This window comes from Zeugodacus cucurbitae, chromosome 5 (genome assembly GCF_028554725.1).
Source record: "Zeugodacus cucurbitae isolate PBARC_wt_2022May chromosome 5, idZeuCucr1.2, whole genome shotgun sequence".
NCBI classification, from domain to species: Eukaryota; Metazoa; Arthropoda; class Insecta; order Diptera; family Tephritidae; genus Zeugodacus; species Zeugodacus cucurbitae.
Window position 1 is genome coordinate 53,159,056 of NC_071670.1, and position 13,656 is coordinate 53,172,711.

General features: G+C 33.2%; 2 protein-coding genes across 2 annotated transcripts in view; both read right to left on the bottom strand.

Moving 5' to 3' along the window:
• The window catches only part of Usp54_0 (uncharacterized), a 143,122-nt gene extending 139,581 nt beyond the window's left edge, over positions 1-3,541 (bottom strand). Inside the window, exon 1 of the mRNA XM_054230789.1 lies at positions 2,358-3,541. The gene's annotated coding sequence lies outside the window, so the exon portion shown is untranslated. The remainder of the gene's footprint in view (positions 1-2,357) is intronic.
• Positions 3,542-6,600: 3,059 nt separating this feature from the next.
• LOC105210655 (uncharacterized) lies at positions 6,601-8,133 on the bottom strand. The gene is made up of 2 exons (XM_011181741.3): positions 7,698-8,133; positions 6,601-7,633 (listed from the first exon to the last, which is right to left on the bottom strand). The coding sequence occupies exons 1-2, from the start codon at positions 7,704-7,706 to the stop codon at positions 6,689-6,691; spliced, it is 954 nt and encodes a 317-aa protein (XP_011180043.3). The 5' UTR covers positions 7,707-8,133; the 3' UTR covers positions 6,601-6,688.
• Positions 8,134-13,656: the final 5,523 nt, after the last annotated feature.

Sequence of the window (13,656 nt, forward strand, 5' to 3'; positions counted from 1 at the left end):
AATTCCGCGACTTTCTCACTTAACACACACACACAAACAATCTCATACTCAAGCGGCTTGCAGTGACATTGAATTTGCCACAATTATATGAGTTTTTATACTTTTAACATTGTTGACTGGCACCCGTAGCTCCTCATAGGCCCGCATAACGCGTCGCATAGCTTATCAAAGCGTTCATTGTACCGCTGCAGTGACGCTGTCAATGCTCGCTTAGCTCGCTTTTCTCCATTAGCGGCCTGTAAATATGGCGTCAAAAAAGTGATTTAATATTACACATAACCATTGCAATGGCTTTGTTTTTGTTTTTGTTGTTTACACAGTTGTTTTAGATTTAATTAAAAGTGCTTAAACATTACAGAAATTTCCAATTAACAATTGTGTGTATAATTATTTTCCACAACATGGGCTCTTACAGTTTTGCTTAATTATAAACAGCGGGTTTTAACGCTGTGCAACACATAAGTCAAGTATCGATGTAACGGTATATTACAAAATGTTTGAGAAAATTGATTTTTTTTAATCTGATGAGAATGCCTATATGATGGACCTATGCTTCAATCACATTGAAGGGTTTGCGCAAGAAGTGAGACGATCTCTGGAGAATTCATTGAGCGCGTGTTGAAGCTTTAATATTATGTAAAGGAGCTGATATATGCAAATCTTTCGAAAGGGGTCCCAGTATAAAAAAAGGAAACTCTGAAACATCCCGACACTTAGCCTAAGACACTTAGTTTGGGTTGTAAATCTCCGTTTCGAGATACAAGAGAATTTATTTTACAAAACAAAGATACATCGTTTGGAGATCAATCAAACCCATTTGCCTTAGTTTAAGATCAAACTATGACTTTACTCTGCTTCCTGGTATTATAACTACCACAAATAGCATAAAAAGAATATTAAAAGTTAGAAGAAGAAGAGATAAAAAAACTATAATCTTCAATTCCTTGAATATTTATGTTTTTTGTCCTGGTGCTATCTTGATTCGAGGTAAAGTTAGTTTAGCCATAGTATTGGTTCATTTGGCTAGTGAATACATATAATGTTTCTATAAACAGTTCCAGTTTCTGAGAGTGATAACAAGAAGGTAATGGTTTATGATATTGGAATTCCATTGCGATCTAAATTTGTATTCGATTTTTATCTACTTTAAAGCCAGCAAATATTATGCATTGCGAAGAAAAAAATTTAATAACCACTGAGCTTTTTAGGGACCAACCTATCGCCTAACATAACCTATAAATGTCAAGATTCTAATATAAATATTATATGAAAATATAAATAATTTTTTCGACTATATAAACCACTAAATTGAATTGGCTAAAGGAAATATGAAATGAAAGAAGGCAGTCAGTTTCACCTTCAAATTTCTGTCTACATAGAGTGCATTTAGATATTTATAAGAATCTTATGATTTAAATCAAGAAATATTAATTTACTTCTATTATTTTGTCATTTAAGACAACAGAAGTTAGGATTCCGACTATGAACTGCACTGCCTTTAGTGAAGAATTATATTACAACCCCCGTCCCAACACTTTTCCTCCTGCCTTCAGCACTTCCATATGTATGAATATTTAATTCTGCCACGTTAATTTTCGACTGCAACAAATTGAATTAACCACAACAACCGCTGTGGTAAGACATAAACAAAGAACTTGTTGCTTTAGACAGGAAAACGGCAATAATGAGGTAAGAGTATATAAATATACATACATACGTCTGGTAAGTAGTAGAAATTACAAACAAACAGAAGAAGCCCTCAGTTTTGATATCGTTTTTTTTTAATTTTTTTATCGTTTTATTGTTTCTAAAATTTATTTTAGTGTTTGGTTTTATTATTTTTGAATTTTTTATTTTGACCTTTCGTTTATCACTTTTTCCTCCTTATGCGGTTGCAATATTGTTTGGTAATTTTTTATTTCTTATTTCCACATTATTCTTGCTGTTTGCCAACAATTGCTCGCGCTGCTTATTGACCTGAAAAGCCAAATTAAGCTATTCGCAGTGGAGAACAAGTGGCGAATACGAAATAAATGAAATTTTTGGAGAGATTTTGAAAGAGGTTTTCGTAAGAGCATTTAATTACGTCAATAAAGCAATTTTATATCGAAGATGTCTACGAAATCTTGTAATATAAAATGTTTTTTATAGACTTTCTAAACACACTGTTCCTCCAGACAAAATAGAACATTCAATACTAATATCTGAATATATTTCTCTGTAGTTATTTATCATTCGAGTTAATCAGTCTCCGCATAACCTCACATTTACCATCAAAGCAACCGCTTTCGATGAAAAAAACGCATAAAAGTAATTCAAATTTACTTGCCTCCTCTTTTTGTGTAATGCAATAATACCACAAAATGACTGCTAAATCCGTTCTAAACCGCAGACTGCTGTGAATGTTGATCGTTTTTGTTCTTGTACTTTTAAGAAAATTTAATAAACTTCACCACAACAAATAACTTGTCTCATTATCGCCTGCAAACAGGATGTTTCTGCTTAATTTTATCGCCTGTGGACGCACACTAGCTTGTTAAATTGAATCTTATTGGTTTAAGATTCTTTTTCTTTTACCGTTACAAATTTAATCAAACAGATAGCAGCAAGTGCTTGAATAATTTCACTTCAACTGTGTATGTTTTCACTATTTTTCATGCTTTTTAATAAAAAAAATATTTATTTTTTTGAAAATAATGTATTAAGATAAACACCACTTTGTTTCTTATTTACGCCACTTTAATTAAAAATGTATTTGATATTTGTATATTTCACTTTCTCAACACAACTTTATCATTTTTGCATATTTTCTCTTCAGAAATTCTTGCTAACAAATTACATGTTTATTCGCACACTTTCACCTCCGCGACAACACATGAGTGTATGTATGTATGAGCAATCACTATGATTAAAAAAATCATTAAATTCCACAACTCGAAATTTAAATATGTTTCAATGATTGGGTAGTTGATTTTAGTACTATTCACCATAAAAAAAATTTCTTCAGCAAAAATAATGTTTTGCCTACCAATTAGTTAATTGTACACAATTAATTACTTATTTTATTAATTTCATTTAGTACACCTGTTTTTTTTTATTATTATTTCTTCAAACTAATTTTCAATTCGCACACACCGTACGCCGTGCACGATCAGTAGAAAGTTTCATATGTTGCCTATTTGGTAGTTTACACCAACAAACAGCGAACAAGCACGCACAGTAGAAACAGCGTACACCCAACGCTTTACGCGCCCAAATATCAAATCAATGCGCAAAAGTACAAACACTAGCGCACGCACACACACAGCCACTCACACACTCGCATAGGCGATCAATCAAATCGATCGCGTCGTATTCACCGCTTTGTGGCTAAAATGTAACGAAAAACCGGTGGCAACATATCCGCGATTGCCAGTTAATAAATAAATATCTTTGTATGTGTGTATTTTTGTATAGAATAGACGAACGACATCAAAACACTGAAGCGCTGCAAATCGCTCACTGGCACTCTCTGTGCTTGCTTTCGTTTACTTCGGCTGCGGCAATCGTACTGTCAGTTGGGAATTGGAAAATATAAACAATTGCCACAAGTGACGGAGTAAAAACACCGACGCGTCGACTTGTTTTCGTATCTGTGTGCTCATATGCTTGATTGTGCATCTGTATGCGTTTGTGAGTAGTAGTAAAAACAATACTTGTCAGCTGAGCGAGTCTAGTATGCCGCCGTTGTTGCTCAGTTGTGATCGGCTATTGTGAGCATAAAGCGGCGACAACATACTGTGCGCATGTATTGGTTAAATGCCGGCAAAAGCAAGCGGAAAGTACACTGTCGATCGGGAGAGGCAAAAAAATGGCGCATTTGCACATGCTTAACAGTGCTGTTAACATAGGTTAACTACATATGTTAGTGAACATAACGTAACAGTAAAATAACGTAAGTGGAATTAATAGAATAATTTTAAAATTTGAATTAGGTTTCAAAATCATCAAGATCGAAAACTATAAAAAAAATAATTTTCTTCATGAAAGCTAGCTAATCGCTATCGAAAGCCGTTGGGAATTAGCCACCTTCAATGGGGCTATTAGATTCAAACTTGTCCACGATTATTTTTACAATACTGAGTTTTTATCTGAAAATATGAGATAACACTCTGAGAACTCTGGGTAAATAAATTATAAATAAAAAAGAATCAGGAATCAGGTTCTTCATTTAACCATTTGCTCGAAAAGCTTCAATTATATTTTTAATTGGATGGACAATAGTGTACTCATTGATCATACCACTAGTCAAATGTCTAAAGTGGATCAAGATGTATTTCACTTCCAACGGATCGGCTTAACCAAAGACGATTTCCTATCAATCAAAATTCTATTACAGAAGGAAACAGACACCAGGGCCTTCAGAGAAAGATCTATTTCTTGATCTAGTTATTCTAAGTAGTAATATTCAGATGTTGCTCGGAGTATCTTTCGTGTTTGAAAGGATTTCAATGTTGCGTGATCAAGTTGTGGATATGTTCTAGCAAAAAGTTGTTGAAATTGTACAAGGTTTGTAGAATTAACCGTTATGGATTAACAATGAGTTCTGTTAGTTTATTTTTAACGGTTTTAAGTGTTCTATAGAGGAATGTCTCATGGTATAAGTACAATATTATTTAAAAATTCATAGTTTAAATTAGCTAAATGTCCTTCCGCCTAGAGGCATGCTTCGACTATTATATTATTTTCCATTTGAGAGAGAAAAAGTAAATGTGCGAATTTGATAAGGCTAGGGTAGATTTCTTTTAACGGTTGCTGCAACGATCTAATCCAAGAAAATATGAATTTTTGAGAATCTGGTTATGTGGATCCATAGATTACTAAAAAAATATAAGACTCACTCTCGCAATTTTCCGAGTTCGCTATACTTTAAAACCCCTGAATCGAGGCTAACAACGCTAGTCAATGCCCTTGATTACACAATTTTTCCAAAATCTCTTCCTCCCTTCAATGTTTTTATTTCCTCCTTCCAACCGATCCAACTAAAACCTCTCATAACTTAATTTACAACATATACCAAAGAAATTACTCGCCTTAGCTCATAAAATTATGTACGCTTGCGCATATCAACAATTCAAATCACTATCATTACAACAATTTGCAACAACAGTGCAAAGGCGTAAACAACAAATTTAATTCAAATTGGCACACGTTTACCAGGGCTAAAATTAAAATGCAAATTTTCCGCAAAAAAACGCAATAAATATTTGAAAAATATTGCGTTTAAGTAAAACAACAGGGGCGACGCCCGCCACCAAAAAAAAATAAATAAATTCAAAACTCAGCTCAGCAAGCGCAACAAATGCAGTTGACAGGCGACTTGGCCTAGACTTAGAGGCAACTCGCCAAACTCAAAAGTGTGGCAGGCGAAGGCGATGCGAATAAATTGTCACACCTTCAGCTGGTGAGCAAAAAATGAGTGTGATATATGGTATTATAGTAAAGAAAACAAAGTTAGACAAAATGTTGTTATAGTTTTTTAATCGTTATTACATATACAAAGTAACAAAGACTCAAAGTGGATAGGGGTATGCAATAGGGAAACTGTAACACAGGCATTGTATAGTAAAAGTAAAATCGATGGGATTTTCTCCAAAGAAAATGTTCTTTAAAAAAAGCTAAGATTATTCTATATTACTTTTATATTTCTACAAGATTTCTTTTTCGAAAAATTTGGTACGATAGATAAATGCTAAAATGACGTCACATAAAAATGATACATAAAATCTCTTGATATTTCTTCCCTCTTGCATTACAAATTTCTGAAACAGTAATCAGAAAAAACACACCAGAGAGACTTTTACTGAGTAGAGAAAATGAAAAAATATCAAAAAGCATAAAATGTTTATAATTGGATATTACATTGATCTTTCGACCTAAAAAAAATACTACATATTGAACAAAGATGCAGATCCACGATTATAGATATTAAGACCATTAGTACTAAAGAAGCCCTGGTGAGGCTTATCTCATTAAAAAGAATTTATTTAATCTTATTTGAGACAATTTCCTTCGAAGGATAAAAATATGCACGAATTGATAAATATAAAGTAAATATTTAGTGTAAAAGAAACATTCTATCTCTTAATTGAAAAACCCTGTAAAATTATTTACAGCCTTACTTATATACCCTCAATTTGTTTTTCTAAAGCAGCGTTATTATAAATTTATGTAAATCAAATCAGTCGTACACAAATTGCTACGAAACCCACAGACTTGCTTAAGGCGAGGGAATAAATAAGGTACGAAGGATTAATCGTTTATATTTATTTGACAATCTCACACAAACTGCACCTACGGTCAACCAGAATGATTTAGTAGTGAAAATAAAAAGAAAAATATATTTTCTTAGCAATTCTGCAAATATAGTATATACATGTATGTAAAATTTTCTTCAACAATCGACAAGCCCCTTAGAGCTATTAAATGTACTAATTGAACACGATAAGTTCTAGTTTTATGCTAAATATGGAATTAGCATATCAGTTTTTGCTACTGTGGTTTATTTCACCAAACAATGCATTTGATTGCGCTAAATTCTATAAAGTAATAAACAATTGCTTTCAAAATATTAATATTTTTTTATTTTAAAAATCATCTTCTACAAATTTATGTTTTTAAACATAACCCGTGTTATCAAAAAAATCTCTCAGCCAGAATTGTTGGAGCTCCACGAGGCGGAACTGGCGTGAGCGAAAGCAACACCATGTCCATTACTTGGTCCATAGTTACCACTCTGCTGACTCCACGCCGACGCCGAGGAGTGACCAGCCGAAGCTGCAGCTCCAGCCGCAGCGGAATTATCCATAACCTCACCAGTGTAGCCCAACGGTGAATATGCATTGTATTGATCGCCTTCGATCCAAACGGGAGCAACAGGAACTGGCGGCACAGCTCCAAATGTATCAACATTACCACCATGCACTATTGCCAATTTATGTGCTCTACTTGCAGCGTGTGCATTTTCTACATGCTGCCACAATTTAGATGTGCTCTCACCAAAGATCGTAGCGGTGGCACTGGGATCATCAACTTGGGTGTTGTCTTCGCTGGCATAATTCAAAACTGGAGCTGGACGTTTATCATTTCGAAAATGATGCGTTCTTACATCGTTAGCATTCATGAAATGATGATTCATCTGGCCAGAAGATAATTTAGATGTGCTCTCACCAAAGAACGTAGCGGTATCAGTGGAATCGTCAACTTGCTTGTTGTCTTGGCTGGCATAATTCAATACTGGAGCTGGACGTTTATCATTTCGAAAGTGATGCGTTCTAACACTGTCAGCATTCATGAAATGAGTCGTCTGGCCCGAAGAATACTCTTGAGAATTGTAGATTTGACCAGCGCTTGTTGCAGCCATTGACGGTCCATATAATTGTGGCGGCGAATTATATGCCGCAGCGTTGTAGACATTAGGCATAGGTCCCATCACCATCGGCTGCACGGTGTGTACACCTTTTAATGTGCTACTACAGGGTTCGCAATCGGTGTTAACGCCAAACATGCGTTCTTTGATTTTATTATGCAGCAGTTTGCGCTTCATCAATGGCTGAGCCCATGCCATCGCCAGTAGACAGGGAAATATAACGAACTGTAAAGCAAAATATTTTAAGTAAGTAAAAATTTATTTTCAAATATTCAAAGAGTGATCTTACCAAACGCATTGTGTTGTTGATTTGTTGAAGAGTAGTGTGAAGCTTACTACTATACGAGTCAAAGGTTGAATTCTATTTAAGATCGCTGGTGCCTTGTTGCATTGCTTTTATAACACGCATTTGAAGACAGGTATATATTTTTCGGCATACTTTTGAGTCCTCACACATTTAAAAAGGGTGCAAGAATTACCATGATTTTCTTACATATGGACATGCGACTGACAGAGTGCACTATATGTATTTTACCACTATGATCACTATGCTCTCATGCATGCAGCAATACACAAAGTATACATGTATGAATAATTATTACCTATTAAGTTAAGTACCTGTGACCTTAAAAACGAAGACGCCGAAAAAGCAATATTATTCTTATTTTGAATAGAAAATCCGTAAATAAACGAAAGGATGGGAACGAGAATTAGTTGAAGTATTCATATTTATGCAGTTGCATATTTACTATGTGTAAACAAAATTCATTTCTTCGTAGCTATGAATATTACGAATATCCTTGAGTTTCCCGAAAATCTATCAATTACGGTTAATTTTGTTTAAATTACTTTAATTTTCTTTACATTTTCTTAAAATTTTGTTTAACGATTTCAGGCTACTAATATCGATATTTTTAGTTGTTTGTTTGAAACACTAGATTAATTTTGGAAGAATAATTGTATAAGAAAATTATCTCTTAACTTTGAAAACAGGATTTTGTCGAGTGATTCAACGTAGATGATCATACTTTAGAACTATGGCATGAATGTCCAAATATTTGATTTTGGTGTCCAAAACAAAAATTATATAGCTGTATTAGAGGATATTCATACTTAATAATAAGGAATAGACCACTGTAAGACGTTTGAAATTAATTTGGGTCTGGATCCAAATATATTATCCAGAATCCCAAGCCTTGATTTTCAAAAGAAAGGCTCTGAGCCAGATTTCCTGACACGAAGACACGAGACTTTCGAGATAAATTTTCAGATTTACAAATACAATGAGACGGCTCTTCATGTATAGTCTTTTCCGCGTTAGTAACAGCGATAAGATGGAATCGTGAACTAAGTAACATGTATGATAAAAAGAATATAACAAAAAAGTGCCTTTTTGTAATTCAATACATGCGACACAACTTAGCACATAAAGAATAACACGCAAAAATAAACTTATTGAAAATCACTGCCATGGTTTACGTTCTGTTAGTATTCTCTGACTTAGGAAAATGTAAAAAAATATTTACACACGCAAAAAAAAAGAGGGTGCTTCACATATAATACATACTCTTATATATTTATAATTGATTACATATATACGCACAAAATGTGAGTATAAATATACTCAGAGCCCAGCTTCATATTGCGATAGTTCAATGACGCCGTCGGTAATTATTTAATCGAATCAGAAGAGTTATTATCCGTAGCAAAGAGATGTGAAACGAATGGGAAATACATTACAAAATCGCGGGAGTGTTTCACATCTTATATTCGCATCGTTAGTACTCGTATGTTATGCTCAGAATTCCACAAGATTAGTCAGTTGTGGCATCCACAGCTAATATATCAAATTACAAGCTCAAAGCAAAGCTAAAAGAAACCCGCTTGCTGAGGGATATGAAAAAAAATTTATATGTAGTGTGTATAAATATTTTTATATATACATACTTATGTGTACTGAAAAGAAAGTTAGCTAATCATGTAATATACATAGATTAATATTCGTAATAAGACCCCTGTGGATATGTAAAAAATTGCACAAACACATTCAATCCAGAAAACGCAAAATATATATAGCCGTGTTATATATGTATCATTACAACTTAGAAAATAGTACTTCCAAAAGATTTTAAGTAACGGTTAGTTCAATGTTTCACGATGCAGCGTTTCTCGGGAAACTAATTATAAGGGTATCGCTTTCGCTGGGAAACTTGGATTTCCGAGGAGAGTTGAAAGCAGTCAGGCTGGTGTGGAGCTAATTGTCATTCCCCTAGTCGATGGTAGCTCCCATATAACGGACTTATGGTTAACGAGGAAAACCAGGATTACTTCTTAAGTAATTTAGTATAAAAGAGAGTAAAGAAAAAATATGGTCCTCCCTAGCAAATAGTCATATATTACATGTTTCTAAGATTGATGTTCTAGTTATACTTATACCTTCACCGACAACCACTAAAACCGCAGTATGCATGCCTTACTGACACTATAGTGCCTAGAATATATAAATATTGCATTTAAATATCTAAACTAGAACTGTCAATGGCACGAGGCAAATCAAAACCAACAACTTAAACCCACAAACAGTTAGGCCACACATGATAAAATATGCAGTGCAACATGCCACATGCTACATTATAGCTGTAACTACAAATCCATATGTATATCAGCTTTAGCCACATACTAGCATTTTTTGTTTGACTTTTTAGAAAACAAAATAATAAAAAATAAATAAAATAAAATTCGATATGAGTAGTACTTCTAACAAAGATTTCAAAAATATATGTGTGCAACTCTAAACAAAAGTGAAGCAACTACACCCATACAGAGTCCACTTTTAATGCTCCTTATCTAGTATAGATACATATACAAATCCATAAAATATTTGCTGCAGCGTCCACAAAATCAACAAGATTGCTCCAGTTAATTGATTTTAACAGGTGGCAGGTTTTGTGCTATTGCAGTCGGTTTGCTGGTCGAAACCGTTTGTGGTTAGCAAGTGTGCCTTTCACCGAATGTTGCTGTTATTGCAACAAAGCCATTGGACTCTTAAGTGCATAGTGCTGCACTTAATGAAACATAAGTTTTTACATAGTTTTGCTATATTGCTACAGTTGTTTGTATATATATAAACAGATATACATACATACATACATCTGTCCTAAAAAAGGAATACAAGTAAGTAATTTTAAGCATCAATGGTACCAGTTTTCTCGCCCACATATTGCAACGCAATCACCAGAGTCACAGGAGTAGTGAGTGGTCAAGCTAGCTTGCTGCAACATCTGGACAATAAACTACTGTTGCTGCGATACTATTACAGTTTTCATGATCTGATTAGATATGTGTGCAGATTAGAGTTGGATAATTTAATTTGGTTTTCATGTGCAGAAAAGGCTTGCTTAAACATTTATGGTAATGCGGCTTATTTGCGAATCCTCAAAGAATATTTTTGAATATCAATTTGCATAAATTGAATGAATAAAAAAGTATGGACATTTTTCAAAGATAAATGTAATTCAATATATTTACATATTTAGTGGCGAAAATTATTGTTGATATATAATATAGGCTAATTATATGTCTACAGGTGTTTTAGTGTGCTTAACAACTACATAAAAAAATCAAGTTCTCTAATAATTCAACTACTCCCATTTGAAATAAGTTTCTGTTCTCGCTATTATTTGATTATCTCTTCTCTGAACACTTTAGAGACTTAACATTATTTTTTATATTTGAGTATACATATTCTTCCCACTATAAAAATAGTAAAGTCCACCACCACTACTAGAAAAGTGTGCGTCGGGACTACAAACGAGTTACGAAGAAAATCAGAGTCTACACTATTCGGTCAGTGAATTCTCTTATGCAAACATACTAACAAATCTTAACAGTCGCTTTACGTTTATTTTCCGTTTCCGTGGCGTATTATATTTTTGAATACACCACTACAAGAACCATCTATCAAAGGGAGAAATACACTGCAAAACAAATTATGCACGAACCCCTACCAATTTTAATTACACCACCGAATGTACGAAAGGAAACAAAATATGATTAGTCGAGTTTTTATATTTGTAGCACCGAGTGCGTTAGATGGCGCCCCTCGTTTTTTTCTAGTATTTGAAATGATACAAATAAGCTAAGAAGCTGCGGAACAGCGTTTGTAGAAATCGGAAATGTATTAGTATTTCCTTTGTTGAACGAGGAAATAAATTTGTAAAGGTATGCGTAAAGAGAGGGAGTTAGAGAGAGCATAAACTGAGCACTAAATTATGTACATTCCAATATCAATATGTATTCTAACAGTTTTGCCCATATGATATATGTATGTATGAATTTATATGAATTTACATAAAAATATACATACATTCATACGAATGGTCGTTGCTTATTGTAAAAGAACTCACAATACATTATTAGTGTTAATAATTTTATTATATTTGTCTACTTCAATTCCGGAAACAGTTGGTACTCATTCAACCATCTTCGAGGAAAGTCTTAAGCCTTAAGGCTAAAATAATTTTGTAATAATTCATATATTTCACATATTTCTTCAACTGGTGGTAAATTTTCTTAAAATATTTTTTTACTATCATATTCAATTTGTAATAATTCGTACGTTTTGCAGTTTATAAATTTTAAATTTTTTTGTTAAAAAATATTATTAATTTTGCTTAAAATATAATTGTTTCTTTCCTAAATTTTTTTTCCTAAATTTTTTAAATATAAAACAATAACAATTAAATACTTATTAATATAATACACAAATAATTAAAAAATATTCAAATTAAATTGTTGTTAAATTGTTTGCCTGTATGCCTGCATGAATATTTGAGTGCATGACATAAAAATTTCTTTAATAATCTGTTCACAACATAATAAAAATCGCATGATACATAAAAACACCCACCTTTATACATACATATATTTATTCCCATTCCTACATGCACGTAGACGCATGCAAATACAGCTACATAGCTTTCTCACTAACAACATAACACACGTACGAACGAATGCATACACGACACGAACCGCACACGGCGTACCGAATTTGCATGTTGAGACATGAATAAATTTGCCAAATATAGCAAAAAACCACGAACTATTTGATTAACGCGACATTTTATGGTATTTACATTAATTTAAAACTGCTGATGCAATAAAATATTACAATTCCCGATAGAAACGCGTAAAATACACGAAAACGAACGACACACGCACAAATTGCACTGATATACACATTTGCTTGCTGCCGCATTTGCTTTTTTCAACATGCAGCCTATTTGCTTTACGCATATTTTGAAATAACACATTTTTTATATATTTCCCACATTTATTTCACTATAAACACATTTTTTTTTATTATTTTCACTAATATTTCACTATTTTAACACATTTTTTCACACCCGAAACGCGATTGCATCAGCACGATACGACAGCAAAGATCCAACTTTGACTCTACAATTCCTCTTTCTGACGCTTTGCGTTTACTGTTCCGTTTCCTTGTGGATATTCGTGAATGGGAGAAACAAATGCCAGCACCATCTATGAAGGGGAGAAGTACATTGTGTAGTACAGGATGATTCATGCAGCTTTTAATTTGTATTGCAGCAATGGGAGCATGAAATAAATTAAAATTGAAATAATATATACTTTATATTGTCAATAAAACATATTTAAATATTAGTATTAAAGAAATGGCTTGAAGAAGACTATTAGAATTTACATATTAACATGTACGTCAGCAAACTAAATTTTAAGTTTTAAATATTCATGTTTATTACCAAAATTGATTTCCAATTGCGTTAGATGGCGCTATACTTATGTCTCCTAGCCTTCTAAATGCTAGGACTGCGGAAGAATATGTGTGAGATGCGGAAATGTGCTTGTAATTTCCTCTGTGTATGCGTTGGAGAGTAAGCGGAAGAGAGCCGGTGCGATGAGCTGTTGCGTTTTAATCGAAAGTGAAGTGAATCAGCAGTGAATAATAATCAATTTGTTAAATGAAAATTAAATGTATAGAAAATCAAATAATGCTTGCAAAATAATGTGTATTAGTTGCAAAAAAGTTTAATAAATCAAATGCAAAACATCTAACATTATTCGTGATAATGAGTGTGTGAAGACACTTGCACATTAATTATTATTAAAATTGATATCTGATATTATAGCTAATAATTTGATCATATTTGCTTACTACAATTATTGAAACAGTTGGTACTCATACAACCATCTTTGAGGAAAGCCTT